The 18466-nt window shown below is 38.7% G+C and overlaps 1 protein-coding gene across 10 annotated transcripts in view; it reads left to right on the top strand.

Moving 5' to 3' along the window:
- Positions 1-18466, top strand: part of ANKS1B (ankyrin repeat and sterile alpha motif domain containing 1B) — a 406799-nt gene that overhangs the window by 227115 nt on the left and 161218 nt on the right. For all 10 annotated transcript variants that reach the window (XM_054280464.1, XM_054280403.1, XM_054280419.1 and 7 more), the window contains one exon: positions 17996-18094. In XM_054280464.1, the coding sequence (XP_054136439.1) occupies positions 17996-18094 (99 nt within the window). The remainder of the gene's footprint in view (positions 1-17995; positions 18095-18466) is intronic.

Raw genomic sequence — 18466 nt, 5'->3', positions numbered from 1 at the left:
TTACAGGATTCATCCTCAGGATAGATCTCCAACCTCCTGGGCTGTTTCTCTTCAGCCATTCACTATACAACCTTTGCCTAAATCAAGGGGGAAGTGTATCATGGTGTTACTGGCAATAGAAAATTACTGTCATTAGCACTGACTCTGGTGAAGGGAAAATGGGGAAGTATACAGAATGCTGCAATGGGATGTAATGGGAAGAGAATAAAGCTAAATGAAGTAACTCAGCAGTTGGGAGCTGAACTATTTAAAGGGAACAAGTAAAGAAACAGATGTACTGTACAACACATTCTGCCCTGCATCATTTTGATGAGAAATTATTTTTTTGTCAGAAGCCACTAAAGTTTCTACAAGGGAGACATCTTTATTTTGCAAGTAAAGCTACAGCTACCTTTTAAAAGCTGTTTTAGAGTGATGTACCAGAATTGCCATGCAAGCAAGCCATTCCTGGTACCGTTTGCCTAACTGCTTCTAAATTTCATGGATATCTAAATTTACTGTCCTTCAGTTTGAAAATCTTTTGTTTTCCCACATGTTGGTGAATGTTTTGCCTTGTTTATGGTATCAACACCCCAGCATCTGTTTTAACCTTGGCATGACACCCATGTAGCCTTTATCACCATGCTGTCCTTTCTGTCTATTCCCATACACACACACACACTCATGTACACACTCATGTTTGTGCATACACATATTACACAAAAAGGTAATTCATTACAATGAAATATTCCACATGCTTAGAAATAAAGAACCGGAGAGTTTCAGTACCTAGGTGACCTCAGTTCACCCCTCCCTTCACAAGCCTTATGACAGAGTCTTCCATCACAGGTTTATTTACTAATTTTTCCCCTCAAAATTCCTTTCTCATTAAGTGTACTGAGATTTGAGTATGCATAGGAACATACTTCAAAGAACTATCAGTTAAAATAAAACCTATTGTTATTTTTCTAATAGTATGTTGCTTGAATTTTATGACCTCAGCCCCGTAGTCATTTAAAACAACAATGAGACCCCCTAAACTGCCTTTTTTTCTCATTCAGAAGTGATGTACATTTGCATAGTGTTGTTAATCTGGAAGATTAGAAAAAAATACCTATATATCTGAGCATGCATTTGCATTTTAAAAACTGAGTTATAAAGAGTTAGAAAACATAAAATTATAGTACTTCAGGTTATAACTTTAGACAATTGAATATAAGTATATGCAGTTAGAAACACTTTTGTCACAATTTTTTCAGAAGCTGAGAACTGTGCATCAGAAGTCACCTCCAAAAACTTTGCCTGTGCTTCACATGGGTCAAAGCACAAGCTCAGTTATAAAAAAGTTTTATATTCTTGACTTTACATGGGAGAAAATATAGATTCTTAAATCTGCTGAAAGTAAGGTAAAGGCCCAGTGTAGACAAAGCAAGCTGCTGTGTCTAAACTATGATTTTATTCCACATATGCATAATTGGTTGAATTAACTGAAAGCTTTTGTTCATTGTAAGTACAATGAGCAAGGTCACACATGAAATTCACACCTGTTCTCTGGTCTTGTTCTTAACCCAATCCAGATTGAAATATATTTTCAGCAAAACAAGAAATACAAATGCTACTTTAATCCCCAAATAATGTACTTTTGTAGTCTTTAAAACTCTGCATTAAACATTTCAAGCATTTTGTTCACTATGGAACATGTTCTATTTCTGTATCTTTTCCATTAAACCTTGATTATTGTGCGTGTGGGATAAAATCTCCATACAGCAATACACTGTATTTACTTTGGAGTGGCTAGTACTGATGAAACTGAAGGCACATGCACTTGTTGCAAATGCAACCCTTGACTTAACTGAAACCTCATATTTCAGATGTTTATTACTCTTATCTTATGCAGTATTTTATTAAATTATTGGAAATTGAATGCTTTAATAACATTATTGATGGGAACATCAATGGGTTAAATTTGCAAGATGTACCATACCTGCTCTAGATTTGTGTTGAAAGTCTTTTATTAGATAATAATTATTTGAATATTTTTTTGGTCCAAAGTCTGTACCTAGATGGAAGTTTTGACATGTAAAAGCCGAAGTATTTGTGCAGGTGACAGAAGTGGGGGGGTTAGGTTGCTGTAAGTAGAAGTATATAAACATTAAAAACTAGAATACCATGAATAAAAATGCACTGGATAAATACCTATCAAATGACCTTCGAGTACAAATCTCAAATGGTATTTTCTCTGAATGCCTGCTTAGCAGCCAAAAATTAGCAAAGAGTAGCCCCTCTGTGCACTATCCCCCTTTGCAGTCATAAAGAAAGGGAAAAAAACTGTAGTTTATTCACTGGTATCTTACAGCTTACACTAAGAAAAAACATGTTATTTGTTGCAGCTGGTTACAGCTCTTCAATCTCTGAAATGATTGATAGCTTCTGTTCTTCAGAACTATTCAGAACTATTTCCCATCTTTTTCACTTTTTGAGGTTTGTTCTCTCCAAACAGCTCCCCTTTTAATCGCATAGGAACGCCACTTCTTGAAGTAAGTTAAGATGGCGTTTAAAAAGAAATAGCAGTTCTTAGCTGCTATGCTGCATTAGGATAAAAGATTGCACAACTGAGTTGGTTTTTAGCCTTGATCCATTTTTAAATATAGTATGAATATTATAGCCCTGTTAGCTTCTCTGAACTCCCTAGGTATCCCTCTTGTTGCCAGAAAGGAATTACAAATTGACAATGCAAGTTATTTTATTTTGTTTTCCATCTCCCTTGGAATTTGGAAGTGTGTCTGTTCTGTCCATGAGCTTTTTATTTCCTGACATTCTGATTTTTAAGTACTTTTTTTTATTGCCTATAGAAATAGTAGGTCTTCGCTTTCTGCTCAGAAAAATAACTTTATGTAGCAGTGGAGTGGAATATTATACCAAAGAACTAACATACCAACAAATCTATGACTCTCAGTAATACCAAGCTTTTTGTGAGAAAATTCTGCTCTCACTGCTTGTATGGTTGATTTCCCTCTATCTCCTAACTCTACTTCAAATATATGTTTGTTTAAAAAGCATTCTGATTCCCTCGTTCTTCAAAAATAAGAAATGGAGACTCAGGGGAAAAGAGAATAAAGAAAAAACTTGCTAGGACATGCAGAAGCAGCCTGTCCATGGAGAATCCATAGGACAATATATCTAAGGGTCTTTTCTGAGGTCAGCTTTTGATTTGAATTATGTATTTGGAGAAAATGCCTTTCTATTCCCTTATCTGGTGAAGGGAAATTGCATAACTTTACTGGCCTACATATAGGAAATCAAGAGAGGATCCTGGGATAGAAATATCTGTGTATTTTGAGCTGTCTTATGGATAATTATCTGCTGGTGTCTGACTTTTGACATGCAGATTTCTAAGTAGCTTTAGTTGGGAAGAACACTTTCTCAGGAAGGAGTCAGAGGTAGCCAGATTACCTGAGGAATCAAACAAGTATTTAATAGTTAATTTAATATTTTTTTCAATTAATCAGGAACTTTTTTTTTCTGTATATGAGCTTTCTAAATGTAATTTATCATTACTTTAATCTTTAAGTCGAATTTTATTCCATAAACCAAACTCATGTCAGGAACAGTTTCTTAACATTCCTCTTGTCTCCTCTGGAGCTGCTGGCTACCACTCTTCCTTTCTGTGTATTTCTGAGGTTCTCTCCATCTGACCCCTTCCCCCAAAATTCTTTTGGTTTCTGAGATCTCTTTCTTCTCACCATTCCTGCAGGCTGGACTCTTCTTGTGTAGCCTATGTCCTCCTTTTCTCCATTTCCTCTTTCCTAAGTAGAAATTACCATATTTCTTTTCTTTGGTCTGTAAATCAAAGGAGGGAGGGTCCAAGGGAGGAAGAGAAGATGGGGAGAGGAAAAAAGGAGATTAAATAACTGAAAACAAAGATGGGGGACAGAAGATGTCTACTTCACATCCACGTTCTTTTACTGATCTGAAACATTTTTACTTGATTTGAAAAGCAGTGGGACGTTTAACTGGATGGTTTTCACAGTGATGTTCTCGTCACTCGCACCTCAAACCCAACAGAGTTGATGCTGAGTGAAAAATTCCTTGTCTGGGCTTAGGATGAGTTCTTGCAGAGAGTTGGCCATGTTTTCCAGCATGCTTTGTAGTTCCGTGTTATTCAGATTTTTCCATTTTCCAGGGTATCTCAGGCTTCTTATTTACCTGGACAGCTAGCTACAAATTGTGATGGACTTGTCTGATAGAACTGTTGCACTCAAAATCCTTTAACGTACATGGCAAAGGGAAGGAGCAGGTTTTGATTTGTTGAAGTATGAGTGCTCACAGCTAAAACTGAATATAATTACAGTTGTCCCTTAAATAAATATGTAGGTAGATAGTAAATACTTACTGAAATGGAAGAAAGCAATCTGCATTTATGCATTGAGAATTAATATATTGTAGTTTTTTTAAAAATTCTAGCCCTAATCTTTTCTACTTTAATTCTTTATCTGTATAATGGGTATTAAATTGCCACCTTGCTTTGATGGAGTCTTATAAAATACATTAAATCATTGTTTGGAGCTGTCTAATATTAATTCAATGAATGTCTAAAAAAAGTCTGAAGAAAGTGAGTCATTCTTACTGGTGAGGTCTTCAATGGGAAGCTATATATAAGACATGGACCCACACAGAGAATGATAAAGGCTAAAAGAAGAAATATCAGCTGCCTTTTTTTCCAAGTACAATCCATCCTCTTGTACTGAATTCTTGGATTATTCAGAAATATAATTATAGTGTATGTTTGGTGCCATGTGGGATATGTAACCTGGGGCGAAGGGTAGTTAGCCAATGTTGAACAATCTGCAGTCTGGTATTTTGTAGCTTCATGACATTCCTATAATGTGTAGTGGGGATTAGTAACTCCTGTTTTGTCTGTTTTATTCATTGAAGTGACTGTTCCTTTTAGGAAATCTAGAAATTATATCAAGCGAAGTCACAGTGTCTCACAATTTTCTCTCACTGGATCAGGAGCATACTGTTGTATTGTGCAATTTGTTGATAGCACTGGTCTGTTTGGACCAAATACCACAAGGTGTGAGGGACAAGGGAAACTCACAAGTGTTTGCCAGACTATTAGGAGCAGGTTTTTAACTGCAAAGAAAAATTAAATTAGAAAAATCCAGCTCATGGAGCAATGTGTAAAGTGTCAGTAAACCACTTGTCTTGAGTTAGGCTATTTGACAAATAACTAGGCCCCAAAGGATCCCTAGTTATTTGTCAAATGCAGTATCCTTGTATAGAAAGGGATTGGTGGAAACACTCATCACAACAACATCAGGAAGAGGGGTGCCAGAAAAGGTGGACTCTTGCATGAAGGTTTCCTTGTGACTGAAGGAATGAGGTACTAGAGTTACAGATTAATGGACTTTGACAGTAGGTATCCCAACACCTTAAAAATCAGCTGTGTAGCAACGTTGCAGAATCCCTCAGTAGTGTTTAGCAGCTCAATTATTCTGTGTACAGTTAACATTATCCTGAGAGTTTATCAAGCTGTCCCCTCATTAATTTTGAACACGTTTATTCAGATTTTTAAGAAAATACACTATGTTGTGAGAAGTATAATCAGCCCCTTGGTCAAAAAGCAGAAGAAGCTTACCTTTGTAGAAAAGACTCTTGAAGACAAATACTGTTTGCTAGACAGGAGAGTTCAGAGGGCTGTATCAAGGTGCTAGGACTATGTGTATGAAACCAATATGTGGCTTTAGGTTTCACTGCCAGTACTCGCTTCGGCTGAATGCAAGTTACTTAGCCCATTTCTTTGAACAACCTCTTTAGGTGGGTGGACTTTTTTTCCCTTATATTCACTGTTAATAAGAGATTATGTCTGCCATTAGATATGCAACTAATTTATGGGCTGGTATAATAATGACATCTTATGTGAGTATTTGTAGCATCTAACTACTCAGGTATCAGTAGAAAACACAGAACTGTTGTAGTCTAATTACTGCTCTTGTGTTGCATCTGAGATAAACAATATAAGAGCATTTGCAAAAGAGTGAAAAGGTGTAAATAAAGCAGAGAATGTGTACAGAAAGAAAGGTCACAATATTAGAACTGTTTCTTAAAATATGTGGGCTGGGAATAAGTTGCACAGGAAAAAAGAAGCAGACATGAAGGAAAAAAGTGGACAGAAAATAGGCAACTTGCTATCTGGCTTACACAACCAGAAATCTGATTTTGCATTTGTTTATTTTTTGGATGTGCTTGTTTATTTTTAGGTTTTGGAATTATGAATGTTATTGTTCAATGGCAAGATACTTGAAATTTGTGGGCAAGCTGTGTTGAAGCCTGTGGTATTTATTATTTCATATGAGATCCACTCAACAGCTTCAAAGTGGTAGCGACTGTTTTTTTAATAGGTTCTGGGTGACAGTTGCTGCATTAGCCGTGATGTAGCTAGACCATACTGCATAAAATGATACTGTGTAATATTAGCAATATGTAGTCAGGAATTGAAAAGGAAATACAAAGAAATGTAGTGAATTACTCCAGAGTGCACTTCTTACATATCAGTGGCTACCCAGTTGTTTTCCAAAATGGAGCCTTTTCTGTTTAGATAAGATTAGCATACATGGAATGTGTTTCTCTCATTCTTTGGGCTCCTTCATCAAGTTGAAAGGCATTTTGAGCAACATGAAAATTGTCCTGCCCATGACAGGAACTAGATGAGGTTTGAAGATTCCTTCTGACCCAAACCAATCTGTGATTATGACTCTGTTAGAATCATTTAGTTTGGAAAAAAAAACCTCTTAAAATCATCAGGTACAAGCATTACCCCAACACTTCCAAGTCCACTGCTAAATGATGTTCCTAAGTGCCACATCCATGTGTCTTCTGAATACCTCCAGGGATTGTGACTCAGCCACTTCCTTGGCACTCTGTTCTTGACAACCCTTCCAATAAAGGATTTTTTCTTCATATACAATCTAAACCTCCCCTGGTGCAAGTTGAGACCGTTTCCTCTTGTCCCATTGCTTGTAACACAGAAGAGACTGACTCCCACCAGGCTGCAGCCTCCTTTCAGGTGGTTGTAGAGAGCAATAATGTCCCCCTGGAGCAACTTTTTGTCCAGGCTGAACACCCCCAGCTCCCTCAGCTGCTCTTCATCAGACTGGTGCTCCCTTCCCCAGCTCCACTGCCCTTCTCTGGACTGCCTCCAGCACCTGTGTCTTTCCTGTAGTGAAGGGCCCAGAACTGGACACAGGATTTCAGGTGTGGCCTCAGCAGTGCCAGGTGTGGGGGGTTGATTCTGAAATATACTTTCTGCCATGATCTCTGCAAGTTTGGATCTGCCATCATAACACAGATTGGAAGGGTGAGCTTTTACTTCTATTCTTGTCGAATATATCTTCCAAAAGTTAATTTGTAAGAAAGAAAGTCTGTGTTTCTGTTATCTCTGCAACACATTAAGAAAAAAAGAAAAAGAGCTTTGCAGTGCAGGCATGTTTTGCTGCAGTCTAGAAAAGGCATGGTAAATCAGTTTCCTCAAAATGATAAAGAGCTGCTGGATCTCATGTATCTCTTCAAATTTATGGTAGACTTTTATTTAGGAAAATCAGGTCTTCCTTCTGCTGGGTATATATAGATGTATCTATATCACTCAGTCTCTGGTGTAGCTAAATGCCCATGTGCTTAACTTTAAATTAGCCCAAAGATGAGAGTGGAAAAAAAATATACATAAGGTAAGGTAAATTATTGATATATTTTCTTTTTCTGGGTAGTTTTGGCCAACAGCAGAAACACTGAACCAATGAGTTAGGGAGACCTTTGATGTCACCTAGTATGGTCATACTGATGCTTCTGAACTGCAGGACCAATTCAGATTGTCTGCAGTGTTTCTGAGGAGCAGGGTCTGCTTGGTGCTGAACACAGGCTTCATGGAGCAAAGCAGTCATTGCCGAAGCCGCTGCATGGGAAGTGAGGCACATCCTGAGGTGATGCAGCAGTCCATGCGTGATGCCCAGGATGACCAGTGGAACGACAATCCGTCCTCCTTGGTGGGAGTGTTGGCCTGCCTCTCCCCACGGGTTGCGGGAGAACAATAGCCCTGTGTAGTGGCACAGGGCGCCTGGGATGGCGCCGCAGCGATCCGCTGGTTGCCGTGGCGACGGGAGTGGGCCCGCAAAGCCAGCCTCCTGGCTGCTGAGTTGGAAGGGATAAGAAAAACACAGCCCACTTCCCATGTGAAACGAATTACAAGAACAAGCAAAGAAAGAAAAGAAAAATGTCAACCCTTAATCAAATGTTCTCTTATTTTTAGAAGGGGTTTGAAGAAGATGGAGACCATCTCTGCTTACCTCTTGGGCCTCAGGGATTAGGCTAGTAATACCTCTGTACATACTGTGGAAATAAATCACAGAGGTTTGCATAAGAAATCATGTAAAAGGTATCTGTGTGCAGTGGGAGATGAGAAAAACCTTATTCTATCCTGCTATCCTTTGTGCTTGCCTTAGCAAACAAAATCTGTAAGAATATGTTAAAATGGTTCTCAATCTAATACCTATATTTGGCAGTCAAATGAAATACACTAGTTTTTAACTAGAAAAAGGTAGCATAATCCAGTTTCTTATTATCTCACAATGTCTCTTACCTTTTAACCTTACTGCACAGCTGCATATCAAAAGCAGCATGATGGACTGTGAAATACATTTAAACATAGCAAATCACTGCTGTGTAGAAAACACCATTCATTTTCTGACATTTGTCATTCTTGGGAGCTGCTTCATATTTTATTATATTTAGTAATGCTAAACAAACCAGCAGTTTCAGTCAACCTAACAACCTCCAGTTACTAGCAGCTAGGTCCTGAAAATGATTTGGGCACCTGACAGTTCGGAGGTGCCTCCACTTCACAGAACACAGCACTGAAAAAACAGCCAAGTCAGGCCTCCAAGACCATGATAAACTCACAGTGAGTTGCAGCAATTTGTGAGCATCATGATGTTTGACTGAAGAGTTCCTGTTCCTGAGAGTAGGATGTCTACTACTGAAAAGGCAACAAGACCCTGCTTAACTTAACAGGAGGAGAAAGGCAAGGAGAAAAAGGGTGTGCAGTGCTAAGCAGAGGAAGCCAGTGAGATGCTTGAAAGCAGGAGTTGTATCTGGAAGTTTTGCTTCCACTTGAATCCCTGCATTAGATGCTATTTGAAAGCTGGAATTCCTGTCCTGCTCCCTGGATCTTGACATGTGAATCAACCCTTTGGATAAGGACAGCTGCTTCTTTGTTCTTTCAAACTGAAATACAAGCATGTCTGTAGCTTAGAAGTTAGGATACTTGGATGAAAGTAATGAATTTTTAGCTTTTTTTCTGCCTTTTCTTTTTTTTTTAGCAGTCACTAGATATAAACCAGAAATATTTCTAGAAACAGCACAAGAAGATTGATTTACCACAGGCAGCTGTCACTGGTCTAAAGGAAGATATTCTTTCTGACTTACTGACTAAACCTCAAAGCAATTTAGTTTCAGCAGGACCAATGAGCAATTTCTTCTCAACCCCAGAGTTCCCTTTCCTGATAGTTGTTGCATAGTTTCCTTTGTTTTTAGGAAATTTGAGTATGAGAAATACAGGTAAATCTGATCTCCTACCTTCTGCATGAATAGGTAACAGGTGGGCTGTTCAATGAGAAAGAAAGCTAAAGCCATTCTTCCTCCTTTTGACTCATTTTAAGAAAGAGCAGCAGTTCATGTGGTGCTCCTGTTTCTGCCTTGGGCATGCTCTGAGACTTCCTACCAGATCAAGCCCTGATGACATTTCAGAGGAGGGCCTACTTTTAGACTCCCACAAAGGATTGATGGGGTTTCCTATCTGCTCTGTCTGCTCTGAACTGGGAGCTTGAACACCAGGCAGCCCACAGGCAAAGGCACCAGTGTGAGCAGGGTTCAGTTGCAGGCAGGAGGTGAACGAGTGCTTGAAGATGTCAGTCATAACTTTAGAGTGTAAGTATGTGAAAACTTACATATTTTGTTGGGAATGTTTTCCTTGCTGCTATTTGACAGGCCACTTCTGGCAATAACCTATTTTTAAGGTGTGGAGGTTGCCTGGAATGTTAGTATCTTTGACTCTGCATTTTGTGCTCTCTGGGGTGATTGGGGCAGCTCACATTTTAAAACGTATTACTATGGTTGATAAAAATATGGGGAAGGAAATACATGTATAGGACACTCTGAGAGGTGAACTGAGTTTTTATATTTCATAGAATTACAGAATTACAAAATAGGTTGGATTGGGAGAGACCTTAAAAATCACATAGTTCTTCTCCAGGCTGTACAACCCTATCTCTTTCAGCCTAGTTTAATAGAAGAGATATTCCAGCCTTGAGATCATATTCATGACCTTCCTCTGGACTTATAGGTTCAAGGCATTCTTTGGTGAGGGCTTCAGAGCTGAATGCAGCTCACTAGGTGGGATCTCACAACAGTGGAGTAGAAGGGCAGAATCACCTCACTTAACCTGATGGCCACAATTCTTTTGATTCGACCTAGAAAATGGTAGGCTTTAGGGGCTGTGAGTGCACATTGCCCAGTCATGTCAACCAAACCCTTCTCCTCAGGGCTGCTCTCAATCCATTCTCTGCCCAGCCTGTATTTGTGCTTGGGCTTTCCCTGACCCACGTCCAGGACCTTGCCCTTGGCCTTGTTGAACTTCATGAAGTTCACACGAGCCCATGTCCCAAGCCTGTCAAGCTCCCTCTGGATGGCATCCCTGTCATCGGTGTCAGCTGCACTGGTGACAAACTTGCCAAGGGTGCACTCAATCCTGCTGTCCGTGGTGCTGAAAGAGATCTTAAACAGCGCCATCCCCGCCCCGATCCCTGAGGACACTGCTTGTCCCTGCTCTCCACTTGGACACCGAGCCATTGACCACAACTCTGAATGCAGCCATCCAGCCAGTTCCTTACCCACTGAGAGGCCCATTGAGAGGCACGTCTGTCAAGTCTGTACCTCCTCAGCTTAGAGACACTGTCCCCACTGTTGTGTGGGACAGTGTCAAGTGCTTTGCACAATCCAGGTGGAGAACATCAGTTGTCCCTCCCTTATCCACCAGTGCTGTAACCTCATTGCAGAAGGCCACCAAATTTGTTTGCTCTTAGTGAAGGCATGTTGGCTGGCAGCAATCAGCACCAAATTTTATTACAAAAGTTAATTTGTTATTTGATTATCACCTCCTTATTTATTGCAATACCACAGTGCTAGCTGGTTAAAACTCCATGTTACATGCAGAGTAGGTTTTCAACATTTTTTGTAGGTCTGAAAATATTATCTTTGCCCCTTTCAGCACTCCACAGCCTTACACACTTACTGGAGAAAGGAATATTTTTCTGAGACTTTAGAAGTCTGTTAATTAGCTCACAGTAATATTGATTTTTTAAAGTGGGTCCTTTGAGAAATTTAGCATCCAAGCTAAGCAGCATTTATATCAAGTAATCTGAATAATGGTACAATAAAGACTCTCTGGAATTTTCATTACTCAAATGAAGTGAAATTATCTTCACAATATACATTCAAGACATTAAGATGTAATTTAGGTAAGTATTAATAATTATATTATTGAATTGTTATGACTAAATAGGTAGACAGAGTTGGGTCCACAGCATTAGTAATTTAGTGGGCCAAGTGTGACATCAGAGGTAATTTTTTCAATTGCCACCTTATCTGTGCAGCTAATTTGCGTGTGACAATTGTGTTGCTTGTAATGAATCAGTGCTACAAGGAGGAGGGATAAAAATAGCAGAAATTCTTCCTACAAGGATCCTTGTCCCAGCTATCCATGTTGGTTAATTACCACTACACTTTAATTAACTATTCCTGTTGTGTGAAAGGTCTGTGACTGTATGATCATTTGAATGTCAATATTTGAAAAGCTTTGGATGGCACTGGTTGCTTCAGGTTCATTTCTAGAAAAGCTGAATGTGAACCAGAGAGAAATCTTTAAAGCTTTAGTCATATGGGCCTCAGGTCTGTAGGGACTTCTTTTTAAACTGACCTTGCTTAAATCACCACTTTTTATGCAGGTTGCAAATTTGTACACAAGTGCTATCACCCCACCCTTATCTTTGAGTGAAATGGCCTCTTTTTAGTGAACATTTTAGTAGTAGCTTGTTTTTACTTCCTGTCTAAATGGCACTGACATGGAAAACTTTCTGTTTTCTCTGATTTTGTTCATTTTTTAATTACTAAGAAAGTCCTAAATGTAAATACTGGAAATGGAGCAAGGTGAGGATTGAGAATGAGTGTCAGTAGTTTTACAGCAAATTAATTCTGGAAGAATGTTATCAAATTATTATTTTGCAACTTGCTTGGTCCTTTCTTCTGAACATATTTTACAATGAATATCTTTCTCCCAAGATAAAATTCCATGCTTCTGCAGGGGATTTTTCTAACAAAATCTTGTCAGGTTTTTAGATTAAATAATGTCTGCAGTACCTTAAGGAGTCTGAAATCTTTCTGACCTGAAAGTACAAGTTGGGCATTTAACTCCGTAGTCATTCTTACAGATCTTGTTTTCATGTTAACAGTGGAAATACTAGCGAGAGGCAACCTTTCACTTATAATGAAGCTTGCTAAATTCTGGTCATTTGCCAGTTCTTGTTTGGAAATTAAATATGTGACACATTGCCTGAAATTTTTGCACTAATAAGAAGCAATGCTCATTACTGAAAGCTACATTTCTCTAGTCCTTTCTTGCAAGTCTCTAAGAAATAAATTCTTTTATCTTGTGGGGAAATTGTGTTATCTTGAAAAAAACCTTTTGGCTTATAATTTAGCTTATGAAAAAGTTATTCAGTGTGGTTTTGATTACATTGTGAGATGTCTTTAATTTTTTCTCAGATGACAGTTTAGATGTCCAATATTTCAAGAGGATGCAGTTTGGAAGGATATTGGGGTTAGATGGGTGAGAAACAAAACAATTCCAAAATTCCAACTGAGGAGGCTTGTTTGAGTGAGCTATTGAGAATGTGCTTTATATTTTTCCCTCACCAGTTAAGCATCTGGAATCACAGAAAATAAGAAAGAATAGAGCTTTTTGGTGCTGTTGATCTGAGTTTGAGTCTGCTCTCTCTGACTCCAGTCTCCAAACATGTGTAATGGAAGAACATGCCCATCTGCTCCCACCTCTCTTCTCTGAGTGACAGGAATAATGGCACTCTCAGATACTCCAGTTAAGTGTACAACCCAGCAGATTTTCTTTTCTGTGCCAGGCCATATTTCCAGCAGCTCTGTAAGCTGAAGTATGAGGCCTGTTGCCCAGCTCCACTGAAATGCCCCAGCTGTGCTCCTGCAGAGCCAGGTCTCAGTCCATCAGGGTGAGGCTCGGTGCGGTACACTTTGGCAGAGACGTTGGCAAGGCACTTCAAACACCACCAGACCTTGTCTGTCATACACTACACCGTCCTACCCACTGCTGTGTGCTGGATGCCACCTGCACCAGCTCCTCAGAGTCTCTTCTGACCTCATGATTTTGGTGATGCAGCAGATTACTACATGGATGATTGGGAGGGGACAAAGGAGAGTGTAAAGTGCTCGCTGCACATTGAGAGTGATGCAAGCACCTTTGCTGCCCCATCAGCCCTCTGCTTACTTCAGAAGTCATCCTTCTTTTGTCCACACCAATCCTGTTGTTTGTCAAATCAGTTTCCAGTACATCAGAAACATAAAACATTAACAGAAGTTGTTGTTAACTTGTTGTTACCTTGTAGCACTTGATGTCTCCTGCGACCTGGGTATCAATAATGGCTGCGCAGCAAATGACTTTGGCTCAATCTGTTAACAGCAGCACTTACACAGCTTTAGGTACCTGAATTACTACTTTTCCTCCTCTGCTGACATAGATGAACACCAAAAGAATCCATTAAGCTGGCACTGCCAGCCTAAAGCTAGAAGTCCCCCAAATCTTCTATTTCTTTTTTCTTTTTCCTTTGCAGGGGAGAAAGAAAACTTTAAATTCAGAGTCAATTTGTTCTTTCTTTTTTCAGTCGTTTTGTTCCCCAAGCTCATATCTTCCAACTTCAGTGGTTGAATTTCCAGAGAGGTCTAGTGATACATCTGCCAACTCTTTTAAAGCTTCTGTACCATTTTACTTAGGTGACAGAACCAGACATTAGAATTTTTCATTATAGTTCCCAGCACAAAAAATATGTGAAGGAAGATTAAAAACATAGGTACAAAAGGAAGAATGTGAAACATACAGTCATGCTTGCAATTCTAATATGTTGTTCAATATTTTATTATCTTATGGGACAAATCTTCAGCATTCTTTTGTTTCAGCAAAAAGTAGAATGCATGTGGGTGCTTAGGTCTAATCCAGAATTTCTGGGAATGACTGTATTTAGGTGGAGAATGCAAGAGGTGATTTTGTATTGAACAACCCATATAAATGCCAGTGACATCTTTATCTCATAATGTATCATTAGGCATTTTGTTCTGAACTCATTTATAGGAACTATCTCAGAATTTGGCAAAATTTCTGGGTTTTTAAAATTATGTTGTTTTTCATATGCCTCCAGTCTCCCACATGCAGTTTTTCCTTCGCTCTTGAGCCCAACTGTTCTGTGAAACTACTGCCTTCTTGCTCAGGAGATGAGCTTCCTATGTGTGCTTACAGGGAAAAAGATGATGATCCTGGGAGTTGTGCAGAGTCACAGATCTGGGGGGTGGAGGGTTTCAGATGCACTCTTTCCTGACTGGAACTTCAGAAGCAGGATTTTCCAGTTCATTAGACTACTGTGCGTTAATAAGACAGGAATTTCAACACTGTAAGCTGAAGTGTATGAGATCTGAATCTGTCCTTGTATAAGCAATTTTTGTTGTGAATTCTATGTTTTCCTTCCAACTAAGTTTTCCTATAGACTTAAGAAACTGCAGTATCACAAAGTCTCTTATGTTTTCATTACAGAAAGCATAAAGCTCAATAGAGATTGCTCACCCATATTTCCTGTTATAAGAACCTGTTTTGCACATAAGCATATAAAAGTTAAATCTTTGGACTCAAAATCTCTAGGTGTCTACTAGGATAATTTCTTTTTGGTGAATATTTCAACTAATGTAGCTCAACTATTTTTTAAGAATGAAATAATGTGACAAGACATTCTTGCATTCATATTAATTTTCATTACATTTACCAAGTCATCTCTAAAGTTAATTGAGGTTACATTTGGTCCAGCTTATAATAGATGGAAGCTAAGAGCAGGGAAAGAATTTCTCCCCTTGTAGCCGAAGGAAGTTAGGTTTTCTTCACTCTTGATGTAGGAACCTGTGGAAAGAGACTGGAAGACCACAAGAGGAATCATCAGGTAAAAAAAATAATCAGGGAATAGGATTAAGGGGGTAACTTGAGCAGATACTTGGAAGATAGGACTATGAGGGATAGGCTGTTTCTTTCTCTTCACAGGTATTTCTGCAAATCAAACAGCAGCTTTCTACTGCCATGAGTTTATTCCTCTATACTAAGCAGTAGTGGATTATACTGAGTATCTAAATTTCCCTGGTTTGCTATTGTGGAAAGATGAAAAGTTGTTTTAGCTCCATGGCAGAAGACAATAAAATCAGTTTTACGGGAAGAATGAGTGTCTGCTACTGTTGATACTTAACGTTGACACAGGAAAGCTCTAAAACCTGAGCACATTCAAAGATTCAAAGACAAGGTTGTTGCCTTATTGAGGCAACATGAGTTCCAGGCTTTCCTGAGTTTTAAATATTTGCTTTTGTAACCTTGACATACTTTAAAAAAATACATTCAGTAATACATAAGGAAAAAACAATAGCAAAGAATTAATAAAATAATGCTTTCTCTGCGATGCAGCAACTACATGCAAATATTTTTCCTGTGCCTGTTAGTTTAATTGAGTTTTAAACATTGTAATATTTGAAGCTGTGTGCCAAGGTTACTGGCACCAGTAAACAGTGATGAGTACACCGTGATTGTGTGTAAACATCATGCAGTAATGAAGGTGAAATCTAAAAAACTGTTAAATGAAGTGAAAGCAGTAGCTGCAAACAAAGTAGATGCATTTATTAAAATGAATGGAAATGTATAGCCTTTCTTTTGGACTGGATCCTCAGTTGGCTCAGTTCCCTTAAATCCATTTATGCTAGCTATTTCCAGCCGCTGGAGAAGCCAGCCCAAAATGGATGGCTTTTTTCAAGGTTTTTTTCTATAGGTTTACAGCCTCCTTTTGGTTACTTAAAAGAGAAAGGCAGAAAGAGGAAATTATATTTTTTGTGTGTTTGCCAGGGAGAAGAAGGGGGTATTACCCCCATCTAATCACTATCACTGGTTGCACAGCCCATGCTGCAGGCACTCTTATATCAGGTGCTCTACTTGAGCTGGCATCATTGCACAGCTTCTCCTGGTAGAGCAGGTTTCTGCCTGCACTGTTCTGAATGCCGCACACAGATTGTCTCTGGGTATGATTTGCGGTTTTGTAGTCTTAAACCATACCACTTACTGTAAAGTATAGTTTAAAACATAATAGCTTTGCAAAGTTTCCTTGATTGCCTTAAAAAGACATCACCTAGATTTCGCAGGGTACTCTGTGGAGTAGCACTTGAGAATCCTCAGGGGTACACCTGTAAATTAATCAGTCCATCTGAAAAGAGTGAAAATTTAGCAGATGAACAGAGTGAAGTCTTCCATATTCCAGGGTGATTTTTGAAAGAAATCCATGCTGCTTTGGGACAGGATATTTTATTTTCAGAAAGAAGTCACATCCTTCATTAAGTCCTGACCCAGCAAAGCATTTAAGCATGTTCTGTTATGTGCCTATTTGCTTTTCATTTTTCCACTTCTTAAGAGCTGTGCTAAGTCAGAAGCAGCAAGCCAAATGGAAAGCTAGAGGTGAAGTTTTCATGGATTTGCTCTCATAACGCCTATTTAGTGATCAAATTAAATGAGTACAAGTAAGAATTCTTGCTTCTAGTCAATTAGTGTTATGAGACTCCAACAAGGGTAAGAGATCAGGACAGGTCATCAGTTTTTTCAGGTTTTATTTTCAACTGTAATAGTTAGAAATTTTTTTAAAACAAAATGTATTTTTTAAAAGCTGAGATTTTTCTCTGAAATGATAAGTTCAAAAAAGAATGCAAGATTGCCAGCTATTCCAACTTGATCCTTGTCTTCAATTCCCCTTTTGAGCCACTCTTGTGTCTCCAATGATTCCTTCAATAGTCACTGACAGCTCTTTAGATCATCGACTTTCAAATGCTGGACTTATTAGGTGGTATCAGACTCCTTGAAATTAGGAATTGTATTGTCCTGTTTGTGTAGCTTCTACTGCTAGCAACTCCTATGAAGAGATGCTTGAATTGTGGAGGTTTATTTCATTGACTTTTCTGGGCAATTATTTTGTGTATTATTTGAACAGATGGTCTTTTTCGGCTATTTGAATGTTTGGAACTATTTGACGTGCCCACAAGCCGGAAGATAAAAGCAGTGACAAATTAGGATTGAACTGGTACAGTTAAATGGGGCATAGGGACTGCATAGTTTGTTGACACCAGTCCCTTTCTTCATCATTTTACTATCAATGAACTAAATAATTTTATCCTTATCCACTCTCCTCATCTTATTCTGTGTGGATTTTTTTTCAATCTGGAGGGAAATAAACATTATAAATAGATAGGTGAGGTAGGAGGTGAATTGAAAAAATGGAGAGTTTCTGAACAATTCTGTAGTCATGTCCTTGGTTCCAAATGAAAGAGCAATCACATCTGGTATTTGGCTTGAGTGAGAGCTACAATTTCTCCACCAGCAGTGCTGCCAGCAGTGTAGCAATAGTCCATGGGTTCAAGCACCTGCCACCATATTTTATTATCATGAAAATGAATGCAATCATCAGTAATTTATTATTCTTGCCACATGCTGTAAGTTAAGCAAAGTGTTCTCTTTTAAATGTGACAGAAGGGCCTGTTTCAGGGTATTGAGGGCATCTGTTAAGTTTTCAATTTTTATTCCACTTTTTTTCCCCATTTTTAGGGAAGCAACGTGATGGAGGACCAGGATCTCCTGGAAATAGGAATCCTTAACTCTGGGCACAGACAGAGAATACTCCAAGCAATCCAGCTTCTCCCAAAGGTACAGTTTCTGTTATTATGCAACTGAGGGAACTAACCCCTGCAGTATTCACATTATTTAAAACACTTTTTTGGAGATAGATGTTACTCTACTGGTTTTTAAGACACATTTTTTGTGTATGCAAATATGGCGTAAAATAATGTCAATGTATTGAACTCCCTTTGCATAGATGTAGTTGACAAAGCAAAGGGAACTAAAATCTGTAATTTGATGTGACGGCTGGTGAGAATGAATTTGAATTCCTTTTGACCTTTCAGCCTATTTATAGACTGCCATTACATATGTGTAAATAAGGCTGTCCATGAATCCCAGACTGCCTTTCTTAACATAGGAGTTGTCCTGGAAATACGTTGCCCCATATATAAGTACTCA

This window comes from Melozone crissalis, unplaced genomic scaffold, assembly GCF_028551555.1.
Source record: "Melozone crissalis strain CALT ecotype California unplaced genomic scaffold, PUWL_Pcris_2 ptg000004l_1, whole genome shotgun sequence".
Classification (NCBI taxonomy): domain Eukaryota; kingdom Metazoa; phylum Chordata; class Aves; order Passeriformes; family Passerellidae; genus Melozone; species Melozone crissalis.
Note: the sequence above shows the minus strand (reverse complement) of the source record. Positions and strands in the feature narration are given on the sequence as shown.